Raw genomic sequence first — 16,425 nt, forward strand, 5'->3', positions numbered from 1 at the left:
CTTCTTTGTAAATGTTTTTATGAAATATCTGTAGTGACTGCTTGATCATATCACTGTATTATTTACGGCCATGCGAGCCACAAATGAAAGCTTGGCGAGCCGCGCAATGAGTAACACTGCAATAGAGGGTTAAGCAGTACATATTTGTGTATGAAGGTAAGCATTTTGTATTGTCCCGCCCAACTTACGTTAGCGGAGGAGTTAGGATAACGGTAGTTGTTAACTTTCTCTTCTGCAGTGAAAGTCTTTAATTTACTGTAATACAGACCTGCAAACTCTTGGTGTAATCGTGTGTATTACTGATGTTAGCTATACATTGTGTATTGTTAGATAAAAGTCAGTAACGCATTCATGGTTAATGTTGTGCCCTTTCACCAAAACATTGCATTGAAATAGTTTCGAATATAGTTGTCGATGAGGTGACAGTGAGAGGGAGTTGTCACAGGTCCGTGAGAAAAACGAGGAGGCTCATCACCTTCAGGTTTTTCTGATTTTTATGTTCTGCTGCGGTTGCAGAGACTTTGCAGTATCCCACAGAGTTCCATTGTGGTTCAGTGTGTTTCTCAGCCTGATGTCAATGAGTGTGTTGCGCCAAACTCAAGATGACAACCTTACATTTAAAAACAGAAGAGGGTTGTTTGGGGACAATAAAGGCTGAGAAATATTCTGTGTGATAAGTTAAAATAAAATTGGTGTTCAAAGTTCATAGACGTGCTTTAATCCTTGAGTTTGTTCAATTCCTCCAATGAAATGTTAAATTGTTGTGCAGCAAAGACTTATTTTATTGTTTCTATTATCAGGTTACATTTCATACTAAAGAAGTTCCTGTGTTACTGAAATGCATGTCATGTACCTGCTCTGCTGGGAAAGCACTGTGCAACCACATTGTGGCATTATTGTTTCAAAGTGCTCACTACTGTACCATGGTCTTCAAGACAATACCATTGCCACTGTCATGCACCAGCTCACTGCAGACCTGGCACCGGCCTAGGACACATGTAATACTTTAACATTCATTACATTTAATGATGTTGGAGTATAATTTTGTAATGACTTTTGTCAATTAATAATTTATCATCAACATTACAGGGAATTGCTCCTGAGGTGAAAAATGCAGTGTAGTGTGTAAACCAGTACCAAATGCCAAGGATAATGCCCGAATTGGTGTGAAATGTACACTGTGCAGGGCATATAGTGGTAAGTCTGAATGAACACCTGTCCAAATATTTTAATTTATAACAGAACAATGATTAGTATATTTTCCCTTTAAGCCTTCAATTGATATTATCTTCTGAACATTTCTTAATATAAGGGGTTGGGGCAGCTCAAAACATTTTCATGTGTATTTATAGAGAGGTTAAATGTGACCCCGGATCACAAAACCAGTCTTAAGTAGCACGGGTATATTTGTGGGAATAGCCAACAATACATAGTATGGGTCAAAATTATCAATTTTTTTTATGCCAAAAATCATTAGGATATTAAGTAAAGATTATGTTCCATGAAAATATTTTGTAAATTTCCTACCATAAATGTATAAAACATTTATTTTTGTGAGTGAATACAGCACAATCGCGAACATAAATGAACAAATTTAAAGGCGATTTTCTCAATGTTTCGATCTTTTTGCACCCTCAGATTCCAGATTTTCAAATATTTGTATCTCCACCAAATATTGTCCTATCCTAACAAAACATACATAATTTATTCAGCTTTCATGTGATGTATAACTATCAATTTCAAAAAAATGATAGTTCCAGGGTCCAGGGTCACAAATGTGTTGTTGTCTGCTAAAATATGAAAGATCAGGTGACAATGATATGTAAATTTAACTTGACATATCTCACTTTTTTGTCAGGACCTCTTCCAGATACATCATTGCTAGTGGTGAGAAACTGCAAGACAAACGCCCACAACCGGGCATTTGCAAATTGCTGCACGTGCTCGAGGCCCTTAATTTTGTGGGACTCTAAATTTGGACTCTCCTACCAGTGCCCTCCTGAGATAAGTAAAGACATTATTAAACACCCAGGTGCCCCTGGATTTCCTCAGTTGCCTGTTGAAGGTTACAATTTTAAATTTCACATTCAATTTGAGCCCAACTACAAGCAACAATGCCATGTAAGGAACCTTGGTCAGGCTTTGAGGATACGTATTCAAAAATTAGTAATTTTTCAATTAATAATTATTCATACGGGTTTGACCCAGATAATCATACATGTTAAATCTCCCAAAAAGGGATAATATGTTCCCTGCATCTGCATTCATATATGTACCTAAACAATTAACCACAACTGATTATATTTGCACATGTAGACTATATTTTACAGACAGGTTATTATCAGCTCAATTGTATATCAATACCAGGGACGTCACTAGGTCCTTTTTAGGGGGGCTTCAGACTTCTGCCTAGCCCCCCTAAAAATTTGGTGATTAATATACACAAATTTGTGTTCGCTTCAGTCTTGTTAATCAGATCAGGTCATTCTTCATCTTCAATCCGCAGCAGCGCCGAGCAGAGAGCACGTCAGAAACAGAGGACAGGGTGTGTGTGTTCATCTGAGCCTCATTGGTCTGTCACTGCTCGTCAATATCAGAATATTTGAGATGACCAATCAAATCAAAGTAGGCGGGCTTTATGTTCACAGACACTGCTGAGCGCGAAATCCTCAAATTTTAGCAGAGCAACTCGACGCTTCAGTGTACGATAAAGTGCGACTGCGAGATAAGATGTAAGTAAGTAGTAGCTAAACTTAACGTTTCATATTTGACAGTTTTTTTAGGTCATTATAAATGTTAAACGAATGACAAAAATTAATCTGGCAAACTAATATAACGTTAGTTTAATTTCGCCATCCACATGAACTGCCTTTGTAACTCACGTAACGTTAGCCTGCCCTAATGTAATAATTAGTTTACTGTCATTGTGAGGGGACAATAAACATTAACGTAGCTTTTTTTTATCATGTTAGGCACATAATTAATAATGAATGTGTTCATATTGAGAATATAATACAAATTGTAGCCTTTTATAAATTAAAAAAGCTCAGCTTTATAGGAGGGAAAGAGAAAGGGCAAGATGAGAAGACTGAAAAAAAAGAAAGGAGGATGGAGATGAGGAGAGAGCAGGTGTTGACAAATAATTTACTGCCCGCTGACATGGTTTTAAAGCTATTTCTTATCCTTTTTTTTTATGGTCTTCAAACGTCTTGAAATGCACAGAGAAATACAACATTTGAACCCCCACCCCCACAAATTTAAGACCTCTTTGATTATAAAGCCCTGTCTATGGCTCTGATACAGCGTGAAATTGTAAGTTGTTTTTAATTATCTGCTTACCTTTAGCTACGTTTTCTTGAGGTAAAAAGGAAAGGGGATATTTTGGTTTGCTATGGAAAACTGTAGCAAAATGCAAGAAATGGTTAACTTAGCAAGCTAATCAAATTTCATTATGACCTTAAAATTCTGGTTCTTGGGTTAAACTGTATGCAAGCCAAACTACACAGCGAAATTACAATCTGATTGAACCAATCCACAGCGCAGTTACAGTAATTAGTGTAATTAAATAGCATTATGTGGACAACTTATCTTATATAGAGAGGAATTAGATCAGTATGCTATTACTTTATCATACATTTACATGAGGAGACAGATAGCATTTCAGTCATTGCTTATAGAATAACTCATCAGGAGCAAAGTCTGGCCTAAGTAAATTTCCCCATGCAGCTTTGATATGTCTAAAAGCTAACATTGCAGTAACTTTTCTTTAACACAGTAGAAATGGAAGAAGAGGATATGTCTGTCACGTTTTACTTGTTAACATCTTGGTTTCTTGACTGGTTGTTGACATAAGTGTAGCTCTAGATGTGAGTGCAAAAATTTTGCAAACGCAAGTTAAAAATACCCTGGGGGCTAAGCCCCCCCTGTCTTCCAATCCTAGTGACGTCCCTGATCAATACTTAATCAAAACGGATTATAATTAAATATTTGAAATATCAATTATGTCTATAATAGATCGATCGTCAGGATAATCTTAAAGGTGACCTATAATTCAAAATTGAATTTACCTTGGTATAGTCAAATAACAAGAGTTCAGTGCATGGACATGACATAGAGTGAATCTCCAACTGGACTGTTTTCGCGTTCTCATTTAATTCACGTTTATGAAAAACACCCCTGAAAAACGGTCGGTTCTCAACACAATACCGACTGTGACTCAATAGTCGGGATCATTAATATGTATGCCTCCACAAATTTGCATACGCCAGCCCATGTTCAATGACAAGCGGAACTGCGCAGTTGAAGCATAGGAAGTTTTGCAGGGGAAGATACAATCGAGACTCATAGGGAAAATGGCAGACCATGGCAATAAATGTTATGTCCAAGGCTGTGCAGGAAATGTGACTACTTTTCATACCCTTCCTTCAGAAAAGACATGTCAACAGGCGTGGTTGATGTTTATTTACAATCGAATACCGCAAAACTTTAATTGTAAACTGTTAGTTTGCTCCCCGCATTTCACCTCGGACTCATTTACAAATCTGGGACAATTTCAAGCAGGCTTCTCTAAGCGTCCTTTACTGAAGAAGGGAGCAATTCCAACTCTAATCCCGCAAGCGGTAAGTAGTGATCTTATTAACGATGATTTACACTGTTATCTAGATCCAGCGCAACACCATAGTACAGTAACATAATACTCCAAGTAACGAGTCAACGTATAACTAGTGTGACAAAGTGTTTATGCTGAGGATTAATATTTATTGCCTGTGTTGTTATATATAATTATAAAAAATAATACAGTAGAAACAGATGCAAATTTCCTTTTTGTGAAATAATTTAACTTCGATTTCATCAATAGCACGTCAGGGGCTAACTACGTTCCTTTATTTGCTCATGGATAATGTTAGCTCACTGGATCCTTCTAGCTAACGTGAAAATCTCCACCACCATAAACTGAAGCTAGATTAATTTGACAAGGCATCTAACGTTAGTCCATTTGTTAATCTTTTACATTTGTGTGAACTGACGATGAACTATTTTGCACGCTTGTATTTCAGAGTGCAACACAGCCCTTGCGTACTAGTGATGTAGGCTGCCAAACAGATGATCCACCTAACGTCTTGTGCAAAAGGAACACAGCTTTCTTGGTACACAATGAGGTCCAACTGTTGTAAACTTCTTCCTTCTTCAGTGTAGAAAAACTCAGAAGCGAAAACCAGGAGACTTATTTAAGCAGGATTCTTTATTTGCTGTAGTCTGCTCCGGACCCAAGTCAAGTGAAGTCTAACTAAGGCAGTATACATTGAGTTCATATATACATTTCAAGGGGGAGGGATTACATTGTGATGTAAATGAGCTGAGACAACGAGAACAGGAAAAGGCATAGACTTCTCGTACTGAGATGAGACAAATGGTCTCAGTAATAAAGTAACAGGTGTTCAAACTTGCTCAGCATGACTCTTCCCCCGGTAAACAACGAGAACAGGAAAAGCCTAGCCTTCTCGTACTGAGATGGGACAGTCAGGAATATCCCGCTGAGAACCCCTACCGTTTGCAGAGATTTCCTGGTCTCATCATTTCTAAACTTTCTCAATATAAAATACTATTGTATTGGCAATCTAAATTAAACATTTAAATAAATTTGTAATCCTACATTTCCCCCTTTGAGAGTTCTAAATAACTCTCACAAAATACAAATTTAGACACTTAAAAGTTAAATTCTTGTAACTTGTGATCATTACAGGCTCATGCTTCTGTGTTGCTGTTTCTGCAATTGCATGCTGACACAGAAACAAACATGCAAATTTAGGGTCCGTTAAGTTCTTAAGGGTAATAGTCTTTTCTGTTTGGGACTGTCATTTCTTTGTGAGGGGCGTGAGTCATTTGTTGAATGAAACACTTGATACTGTGGACGCATAGATAGTACGCTATTAGAAGAAATAACAGCAGAATTGAAAGATCAAGAATGTCTTGTTGGATTTTGTTCAAGTTCTCTGTTGGATCCATTAAAACCCGGTGCAGCACTCAGGTCCGATGATGGTGCAGGCTCCTTCCGTTGCTAGAATGTAATCTAAGGCCACTCTGTTCTGTAAGATCATTATCTTGTGCGAAGCGAGAGTGTCTGTGATGTTACTGGTACGACAATCTTGATCATGTTGATGGATGACTGAAGGTTTCGTATGTGAGTCTCTGCGTTGTGTATTTTTTTTTTTCTTTTCTTTATCCTTTTGTGATAGTTGGCTCGGAAGAGGATCAAGTTGTTTCTTGAGGTTTTCTTGTGGCTTCATACGCAGATGACGAGGTCAGTGCGTATGGGTCTCGGGAAGTCATCAGTGGTATCTGCACAGAGTAAGAAAGAAAACAAAAGACAGGAGAGCAGTATTTGTTCAAACACTAGGGTTGTAAACTTCCGAGTCTGCTAAGCAGTAGAGCAGTATTTGTTCAAACACTAGGGTTGTAAACTTTTTCTGGGTCTGCTATTGTCGTTCCATCTCTCCCTATTTCTTAATTCCTTTGACACCTAAAGAACAGTGAGGTAAGGATGGACTAGGATAGGGCCTATGAGGGAAGTCTTCACCCCAGGGTTAACCCCCAAAGCCTATTGCATTCGGTTCTTCCTGGGGCTCCTCACTGGTTCTGTGTCCTAACCTATCCCTGTTGGTGCAGGAACAACTTTACAGTGTGACACATGAGTCTAGGTTTTTCTTCCCTGACACAATACTGCAGCTGCTGTAATCAACATCACTTGATGTGGCCCATGTCACTTTGGTTCTAATGGAGGAAACGTCTTTGTACAGATCAATTATTGATTCAGGAGGCATCATTTTCTTCTGTGCTGCACTACCTGAACACACTTGTACAGTTGCATAGAAACAAGACTGTTTAGCTGCCATATCAGCAAGAGCATTACCTTTAGCTTCTGTAGTATTAGTTGTGAGATGTGCTTTCACTTTGATCACTGCTAATTTCTTTGGAAGTTTCATGGAAAACATTAGATCTTTCACTAATTCAGCATGCTTAATGGGGGATCCAGCAGAAGTTAGAAACTGTCTGGTTTGCCAAATGACACCAAAATCATGAATTACCCCAAAAGCATATCTGGAATCTGTGTAGATATCAGCAACTGATCCTGAAGCTAGCGTGCATGCTCTTGTTAGGGCTACTAGTTCTGCAGCTTGAGCTGAAAAATGATCTGGAAGACGTCCTGAAGCTAACACTTCCGTGGTGGACGTTACTGCATAACCTGCTCGTCTGTTACCTTTTTCTTTTACTTCACTCATAGGTGTATATGTAAGCGTAACACAATCGTGAGTAATTTCTCCTTCATCCTCTAACAAAACTTCAGTCATAGCAGACATCATACATGAGGACGGATTTGTGACAGGTGCACGCTGTAAAACAATATTTGGCATTATTGTGGACCCTGCATGAGGGCTTTTTTTACGTTTACAGTCTGACCTAACACTGTTAATGATGAAAGGCCTGTGCTGTAAAATAACATTTAAGGCTGTGAGTCTACTTTAACCAGTGTCCCCCAAAGGAAAAAACTGAGATAGTCACTTTCCTTTTGTTCTATTAAACAAAAACTGAAGTTTTTTTATCTCTGTTGCAAGTTAGTGGGGAAATAAAGCACTCACAGCCCAAATGTTTAACGCGTCAACCAGCTGCCCCAGTTTAATGACGAGGGGACGGGCTGCTTCAGAGTAGCAAGCAGACTGAGTAGGAGCTGAGTAACATTGTTAACTTGTTTAAAGTTCTTTTTGTTTTTCCTACACTCTTTTCCCCAATGTCCATGTTTACCACAATAATAACAACTACTGCCCTCTCTCTTAGGACATTTGCGTTTCTGTTGATTCTCTGTGTTGACCTTAAAGGATGCTGTAGCAATTTTTACTCTTTCCTTGACATCAGAGCTTCTTTCCCATGCAGCCAAACTGTCTAAGTTGTTTTGTATGGTTCTAGTGGACCATGTTAAGTCTAAGAAAGGCAATGCTTTTCTATGTTCTGACAACAGACCATCAAACCATGTGCGAACTAGGGGACCATTATCTTCTAGCACCTTCTCTGAAGTGTCAGCTATACCACTGTATGCTGCTGCTGACTGGCAAAATCTTTGAGTGTACTCACTAACAGTTTCACCCTTCTTCTGTAAAGAACTAGTGATCTTCGACCAGTCAATTTTAGGTCCAACAATGTTCTTCAACGCTTTCAGAACTCCCTCTCTCAATTCATCTTTTCTGGCATGTTGTAGTTCAGAAGTAACAGCAGACTCAAAACTGTTGAATTCAGATTCAGTTAGAATTTGTGACATCAGCTGTGTGACTTCTGCCAACGACATGTCGTAAAGACGCATTTTACTGATCAATGCCCTTCTAAATTCAGAAACATCAGTGCGTACTGAAGGTAAGCTTTGGGATAGTCTTTCTATATCTCTAGGTCCGAGTGCTTTGGCAACAGTTTGGTTTTGGACAACAGAAGAGTTGGTAGGAACACTTTCAGTTCCCTCAATTCCCTGAGATCTTCTTGCAACACAAACCTTTACTGAATCTACAGGCTTATCAGTTACTGATGGGATGTCTACATCTGTTTCAAAGAATGCTTTTAAGTCAGGATAAGTTTCATCTGACTGTTGGTCTTCTGAGTCACATTTGGTTGAGGCCTTGTTATGGCCCACCTTAGTGTGCATTTGTTTGTTCTGTTCTTTTAATTTAGCTATACACCTAGATTGTTCTTGTGCAATGGATTAGCTAAATTCCCTATGGCAACAGATTATGCCTTTCATGTTTTTCTTTCTGATACATGCACCTAACACCTTCTTGCATTCTTCAATAGACCAAATCTTATCTGGATGAATCTCATATTTCTGTGTTAGTTCTTGTCTAACTTTTTCAGTGACTATTAGATCCATCTGTTCTCCTAACAGTGTTTTAAATTCGCTATCTGACCACAAAGGATTAGCAAGACCACCTTTTTTAGTTGTGGAGATTAGTCTAGCACTTTTCTTAATCATTTTGTGGATTTCTTTGTTACCACACAAACAAAGACACTAAAACTTCTCTGATCAAAAGAGTCTACACTTATGTCACAGATCAAACTGTTGATAAACCTTCCTTGTTACCAACACATCACATTTAACTTCCCTGCCAGAAACAGAGGATGAAACACAAAATATTAGCACGTTACGCTAATCTTCCCTGAAAGAAACGGAAAGGATCTTTCACCTTCCTAACTTTTTAGAGGATAAAACAAAATTACTAGCATGTATTGCTAACTCTTCCCTGCCTGAAACAGAGGATCAAACTTTCCTCTCTAAAAGAAAAACTTTTAAAAGGGTAACCAAAATAAATAGCCTGTAAGACTATTCTCTTCTCTGAGAATTGTCTATTGTCTTCTCTGCTTGCACAGAGGCTAACAATATTTTAACTTGAATGCTAAAATCTTCCCTGTCTGCACAGAGGATACCAACAACTTCCCTGACTATTCAGAGGATCAAACTCTCTTCTCTAAAAGAAATTTTTTAGAGGGTAACACCACAAGGTAACAAACAACAAAACAAATAATTAGCAAAATAATACTAATCTTCCCTGCCTGACACAGAGGATATCTTTTTAACATGTGATGTTAAAAACGTCCCTGCCTGAACAGAGGATATATTTCCATCTTTAAAAGACAACTTCTAAAGGATAACTTTGGGTAATCAAACACTACAGCTGTCTGATAACTCTTTCTCTGACGGCACAGAGGATAATTTTTACTGGTTTTTCAACGGTTCTTTGAATGGAGTGAAACTCACCAAATTATTGTTGTATGGAAAAAATTCCGTCTGGAAACTCAGTCAGAGATCTTTGTTGAGCTTGGTTCTGGAACTCAGTTAGCTTTGTTGAGATCTTTGTTGAGATTCAGTTCTGGAACACAGTCAGCTTTGTTGAGATCTTTGTTGAGATTCAGTTCGCGAACTCAGGCAGCTTTGTTGAGATCTTTCTGGATTCAAAAGATTCAGTCTGGAACTGGAAAGTCAGATCTTTGTTGAGATCTTTGAGCTTTGAAGTTTCAAAAGTTCATTCTTTGTTGAGTTTCAGTTTCTCCATCCGGGTCACGGGCACCATCTGTTGTAAACTTCTTCCTTCTTCAGTGTAGAAAAACTCAGAAGCGAAAACCAGGAGACTTATTTAAGCAGGATTCTTTATTTGCTGTAGTCTGCTCCGGACCCAAGTCAAGTGAAGTCTAACTAAGGCAGTATACATTGAGTTCATATATACATTTCAAGGGGGAGGGATTACATTGTGATGTAAATGAGCTGAGACAACGAGAACAGGAAAAGGCATAGACTTCTCGTACTGAGATGAGACAAATGGTCTCAGTAATAAAGTAACAGGTGTTCAAACTTGCTCAGCATGACTCTTCCCCCGGTAAACAACGAGAACAGGAAAAGCCTAGCCTTCTCGTACTGAGATGGGACAGTCAGGAATATCCCGCTGAGAACCCCTACCGTTTGCAGAGATTTCCTGGTCTCATCATTTCTAAACTTTCTCAATATAAAATACTATTGTATTGGCAATCTAAATTAAACATTTAAATAAATTTGTAATCCTACACAACCTTCGAAGCAAAGGTAATGTTACTTATCATTAAGCGCTTGTGCTTGATTATAAGGACAGATTAATTGTGTACTATTAATTGTGTACATCCCAGTTTGTATAACTCAATATAAGTCAGTCGCTATTTGCATTTCATGATCCTTCTGTGCTAATGTTTACAAAAGATGACTTGTGCCCCGCTATTGAAATTTTGTATGGGTTACCATTATTCCCCTCCCTAATTAAATATATATTTTTTACTGGTAGGCATACAGGTGACCGTGTCATCTGAAAGTGTGGCGGTAGGCACCACAACTACTGAAATGTCATGGTCCACCATGGATCCATTTACATCAACACCATTGAAGGCTTCAAGGCCTGCCAAAAAACCCCGTGTTGAATTGGAGGATACGGAAATGGGGAATATTTCCTCTTCAGAGACTGATCCACAAGATTCTACATATGATCCTGCACGGTCTGTTACAGCGGAAACAGAATCATCACACATTTTGTAAGTTATATTGCTGTAACAAATTACCAATTAATACACAAAATGATTTTGTATTCATGTTTTCACCTACAAGCACAATGTATCTTTTTTTTTTCTTTCAATGACACATCAATGCCATTCCACAAGGATGCAAAGTACATTGTTTTTGAAAAATGTCTCCTTAGCCTTTTCAACAGTTGTCCTGTTTGCACCAGGGCTTGTAATGTCTGCCCACGCAGAAGAGGGACTTTTATAGCCATTGACCAACTGTGCCCTCACTGTGAGTTCTTCAGACAGTGGAGGAGTCAGCCTGTCATTGGCAGCACCCCTGTTGGCAACCTTCAGTTGTCTGCTGCCATCTATTGCAGCGGAGCTTCCTTTCTGAAGATGCAAAAGGTATTGTATAATTTGTACCCCCCATATAAGCCAAAACTAGACACGGACTAACACATTTTTTCTCATTTTTTTTTAAAGGTGTTCAGGGCGATGTACCTGAAAATGCATACATATGATGCTTTCAGAAAACATGCCAGGACATACCTTGAACCTGCTATCATACACAAGTGGAATGAGGATCAAAATATGCAACTACACTACCTGAGCCAAAACAAGAATGTCATTCTTGGTGGTGACATGCGAGCAGACTCACCAGGTGCACATTTTAATTCACTTTCTCTTTTTATGAAAACAAATATGCCTTTTAAATTATTGAATTTTTTCTAATTGCAGGACATTGTGCAAAATATGGGAGCTACACTATGATGGACTTGCAGACCAACAACATAATAGACTTACAGCTGGTGCAGGTACTTCGTCTGCAGATTATGTTTAATTTACACGTGTTATTTATAATTACATTTACACGGTTTTTAAATGTCATGTAAGCATTTGACACTTTTTTCTTTAGTATAATTTAACAAATCGATGCAAATTTCAGAGATAAAACACAGCATACATAACATAAAACCCAAGTTTTACTTAGAGAAGAAGAGACTTATAATTAAAATGCACAATTCTTATTAAACATTTAATTTATGTAGATTTTACATATAAGTTCTATGCTGGAGTGTTTCTTCTAAGAGCAACGAGGTAGGGGGAAGCTACCACATGGAGAAGGAGGGCCTTAGAAGAAGCTTGGACCTCCTGGAGGAAAGTGGTATAAAGTTGGACTGCATTGTTACTGACCGTCACCCACAGATCCAAAAGTTTTTAAAGGATCGTAAAATTACCCACTATTATGACGTCTGGCACATGGCGAAAGGTAATGTGTGCGTCTTAGAAATTAATCAATTTTAAAATATTGATGGTATTAGTAACTATCCATATTTCTTAAAAAGCTTACAGCATCAAATTAAAAAGAATTCTGATATGTTTTGACTGCAAATTATACTTCATAAGGATTGTCAAAGAAGGTGGAGAAACTTTCCAAAGCGAAGGACTGTGGTTTGATGAAGCAGTGGCATAAGAGCATCACCAACCACCTGTACTGGTCTGCCAGCAGCTCTGATTCAGGACCTGAGAAACTAGCCAAATGGACCTCCATCATAAACCACATTCAAGACATTCACACACATTCTGACCCAGCGTTCCCTCGGTGTCAACATGAACTAAGGGTGTCTAAGGATCATAGCAAGTGGTTCCAACCAGGTGTGTAACCTAAAAGTGTTATTTGCCAAGTAAACAGTCAAAAGAATGGTATGTTAATCCTACAATATTCATATTTTAAAAAATGATCTCACACTGACTTCTTCTAAGGTTCAACAGCACTGAATAGGCTTCAAAGAGTCCTGATAAACAAGAGAGTCCTTTCTGATGTAGAGATGCTGAGTCCACATTACCAGACTTCAACTGTGGAGTCATTTCACAAAGTCATCTTACACTTTGCACCTAAAAATGTTGTCTTCCCCTTCATTGGAATGCTTTGCAGGTATGTCTTCTCCCTTACAACTTGAAGATAGGTCAGAACACAAAACATAAACAGATATGTTTGAATATAAATATTATAATACAAGTGCTATTTATTTTTTATTTTCACAATTTTTATGAAAAATAAAATAGTTGATTTATTCATTATGCCAGAATGAAATTTTTTTGTATTTGTGTGTCTTATCCTTTAGGTTGTACCTTGCAGCGATGCACTTCAATGAGAATGCTGGCCGGCCACAATTGACAACATCTAAAGGGAAACTTGTGTACAAGCTTCACTTTCCAAAGGCCAAAAAGGGAGGACACACCGTCAAACCAGTAAAAACACAGGCTACATTTTGTAAGATTTTACAAATAATACTATTTTTAATCAATAATTAGAAATGTACAAATGAAATGAATATTCAAATAAATACAAAATAAAATATTATTCTGTACAGGCTATGTCATCAGCTTGATGAATACCGTTTTTGAAGAGGTTGTCCGTGATCCCCTTCCGTATCTGGATGGCATGCAGAAGATTCCTGTGCCTCCAAACCTGTCTTCTCAGTATGACAGACCTTCCATGGAAGAAGCCGTCGCTCAGCATGTGTCACGTTTCAGTCAAGGGGGGGTCTGAATCCCACATATTGTCCAGCAGCATCAGGAAACTCCCTTCTTATGCGCAGCACCACACATGAAGGGAGGACGACACGTACACCTAATCTCTCCATTGTCACGCTGGACATCAGGAACCTATTTGCTGACGCTCTGATCTACTGTAATGAGCCCGCAGTGAAACAGCCAATCAGTGCAGAGCTCTTCATTACTATTCATGACCCTTCCAAATAAGGTAAAAACAGACCATTTCATTCTAGGGGCAATTTCTAGAGTTGAACATGGACCTGTAAAACCATTTCTGGACATTTTAAATGACCTTAAATATGAAATACCCTCTATGTAGATATCAAAGACCAAATTTAAATATTATTTCAAATCATTATAGGGCACCTTTAAAGGGGATTAATTTATGATCGAATGTTTGTCCAGCAAACCTGATGATTCGATCGCATTAAACCTCATAAAATTATCCTACTTTATAGACTTCCAAGAGAAGTTATCCTCTGGCCACAAGGAACAACTTTCCTGATCTATAATGATACCTCTTTAAGTAGGCTATCAATAAAATGTTTAAAACACGTAGCTTTGGATTGTAACATTAAAGGGACTTGTATATGAGCATAGAGACAGTATCAATAAATGAATATAATGTATAAAATAATGGGAATAAAATGTATTTACAAGAAAATACAACGACAATGAAAGAGAATCATTGACCACTGACGGGGTGGTGCTGGCGCGGTGGATAAGACACATGCCTTTGGTGTGAGAGACCCAGGTTCGAATCCATTGTGAGACACCAATGTGTCCCTGAGCAAGACACTTAACCCCTAGTTGCTCCAGAGGCGTGCGAGGTTTCATTTTCCATTTTCGAATTCTCCTTTGTTCATTTCCACCGACGAGTGAAATGAACTTAGCCTGAATTATCAACCGGCAACTGAGATACAACTATTTGAAAATCTGGAATCTGAGGGTGCAAAAAAATCGAAACATTGAGAAAATCGCCTTTAAAGTTGTCCATTTATGTTCGCGATTGTGCTGTATTCACAGAATCAATAAATGAATATAATGAATTTAATAAAGGAAAACTACGTATACGGTAACTAACGTTACAGGGAATAAAATGTATTTACAACAAAATACAACGACAATGAAAGAGAATGCATCAATAAAGAGAGAGAGAATGAGAGAGAGAGAGATCCGTAAAGATCAGTTTTGCAAAATTCACCTGGACAAAACCCTCTGAGAGACCACAGGAAATCAACATCACCCTAAACGGGGGTAAACAAATCTTAATGCTATGAAAGCTTAGTAAACGAAATACTTGCACATCTATAGATCTTTTGTGTGGCTGATATGAAGAAGGCGTGTGTGTCTCGATCCTGGGAGCGTCACGTGTTCACTCGTTCTTCCAGAGCGAGCCAAGCGCGGCGATTTTGAATGTCCGTTTGAGGTGAAGTTGCCGGCTGATAATTCAGGCTAAGTTCATTTCACTCGTCGGTGGAAATGAACAAAGGAGGATTCGAAAATGGAAAATAAAAACTTAAAGAAACAAACAAACAAAGGAAAAGATCCCCGGAGGGGGATCAAGAGTTACATGATGCGAGGAAGAGGAGAGAGGTAAGAGAGAAAGAGAGACTGATCTTGATCAGTCATTTAAAAGGGTGAAGATGTCACACCCTCTGGGGGTATGTGAGCCAATCCGAAGTTGTGCGTTTGGAGGGAGAATTTATGACTCTTTGTTTTCAGACAGCAAATTTGAATCTGTAATTTCATTGGGTGTTTAAGAGAAAGACTCTTCAAGATTCTTATAATACCAATGTGTCACAAAGTTAACAAAATGTAATGTAAATTAACAAATGGGGAACGAAGATTGGAATTTATAGAGACCAAATATGGTTCACATATTTGTATGCAAATTCTAAAACATCAACCCATTAGAGTTTACAAGAAACCAAAGGCCAAAACAACATCCGAAGGAAAATCATGAGATGTGAAAATTAGATACATGTTTATACATTTCTCAAGTGGTTATATATATATATATATATATATATATATATATATATATATATGATTAACAGGGTTAATTTCTCCTCCTCAGGAGAATTAAGTGAGTGTCACATCTCTCAGGATTTCCCTTTTAGAGGTCGTAAAAATGCTTATCTATTGTAACCGGATTCTGTGAGTGTCCAAGTTCTGCCAGTGGTGTTAGCTTCGGGGGAAGTTAGACAGACCCTTGCTGGGAGAGTGAGTTTGCCGGACTATTCACTAGACAAAACCAACAATCTGTGTGTGTGTGATTGGTCCAGACGCTACAACTACTATACACTCACAGATCCCTCCATAGGACCTGGGAAATCGGACGAACATAACAACATCTCAAATATATCTCAGTGAAGTCTTTTAAATGAGGAAATTGTTAAAGGTTTGTGTATGTTTGTGTATGTCCATTTGCGCATATGGCATTCCTTTGAGGAGATAGCGATTTGAGGCCTGACCCCCGGCTGTGTGTGTGTGTTGTACACAAGTTCCTTTTTACTGGAAAGGGGGAAGGCTTGGTTTTAACTCAGTTCGCAATGAAAGTGTCAATGAACGCCATTAGGAACAGACTATGTGGTGCCCAACCTGAGTTATGGACCGGAGTCAGAGAGGTTAGAAGCATTCTTACATGTATAAGTGCATGAGTCGTCCTGACGTAGTCAAGATACCCTACAGCAACTTAGGGGGCTTTCACACTAACACTTTTGGTGCGCACCCGGGTTCGAATGACGTCAGAGTTCGGTTCTTTTGGATGATGTGAACGCTGTCTTCTGGACTCGGGTGCGCACC

The 16,425-nt window shown here is 38.4% G+C and overlaps 1 protein-coding gene across 2 annotated transcripts; it reads left to right on the forward strand.

The window, feature by feature from the left end:
* The first annotated feature begins 11,171 nt into the window (after positions 1 to 11,171).
* Positions 11,172 to 14,281, forward strand: LOC143747593 (uncharacterized). Of its 2 annotated transcripts, XM_077240435.1 has the most exons (9): positions 11,172 to 11,463; positions 11,542 to 11,719; positions 11,797 to 11,873; positions 12,148 to 12,190; positions 12,227 to 12,328; positions 12,466 to 12,714; positions 12,823 to 12,994; positions 13,185 to 13,333; positions 13,434 to 14,281. In XM_077240435.1, the coding sequence occupies exons 1-9, from the start codon at positions 11,200 to 11,202 to the stop codon at positions 13,610 to 13,612; spliced, it is 1,413 nt and encodes a 470-aa protein (XP_077096550.1). In that variant the 5' UTR covers positions 11,172 to 11,199; the 3' UTR covers positions 13,613 to 14,281. The 2 variants fall into 2 exon arrangements, with proteins under 2 accessions (XP_077096550.1, XP_077096549.1); XM_077240434.1 differs by having other exon boundaries at positions 12,148 to 12,328.
* The last annotated feature ends 2,144 nt before the right edge of the window (positions 14,282 to 16,425 follow it).

The sequence above is a fragment of the Siphateles boraxobius genome, unplaced genomic scaffold, assembly GCF_051911475.1.
Source record: "Siphateles boraxobius isolate OS27281-9 unplaced genomic scaffold, OSU_SipBor_1 1, whole genome shotgun sequence".
Taxonomy (NCBI): domain Eukaryota; kingdom Metazoa; phylum Chordata; class Actinopteri; order Cypriniformes; family Leuciscidae; genus Siphateles; species Siphateles boraxobius.

Coding starts and splice junctions, on each gene's coding strand:
- LOC143747593 (XM_077240434.1), top strand. CDS start 11,200: ATGCCATTCCACAAGGATGCAAAGTACATTGTTTTTGAAAAATGTCTC. Junction 12,329..12,465: donor CGTCTGGCACATGGCGAAAG/GTAATGTGTGCG, acceptor ATACTTCATAAG/GATTGTCAAAGAAGGTGGAG. Junction 12,995..13,184: donor TTCATTGGAATGCTTTGCAG/GTATGTCTTCTC, acceptor CTTATCCTTTAG/GTTGTACCTTGCAGCGATGC.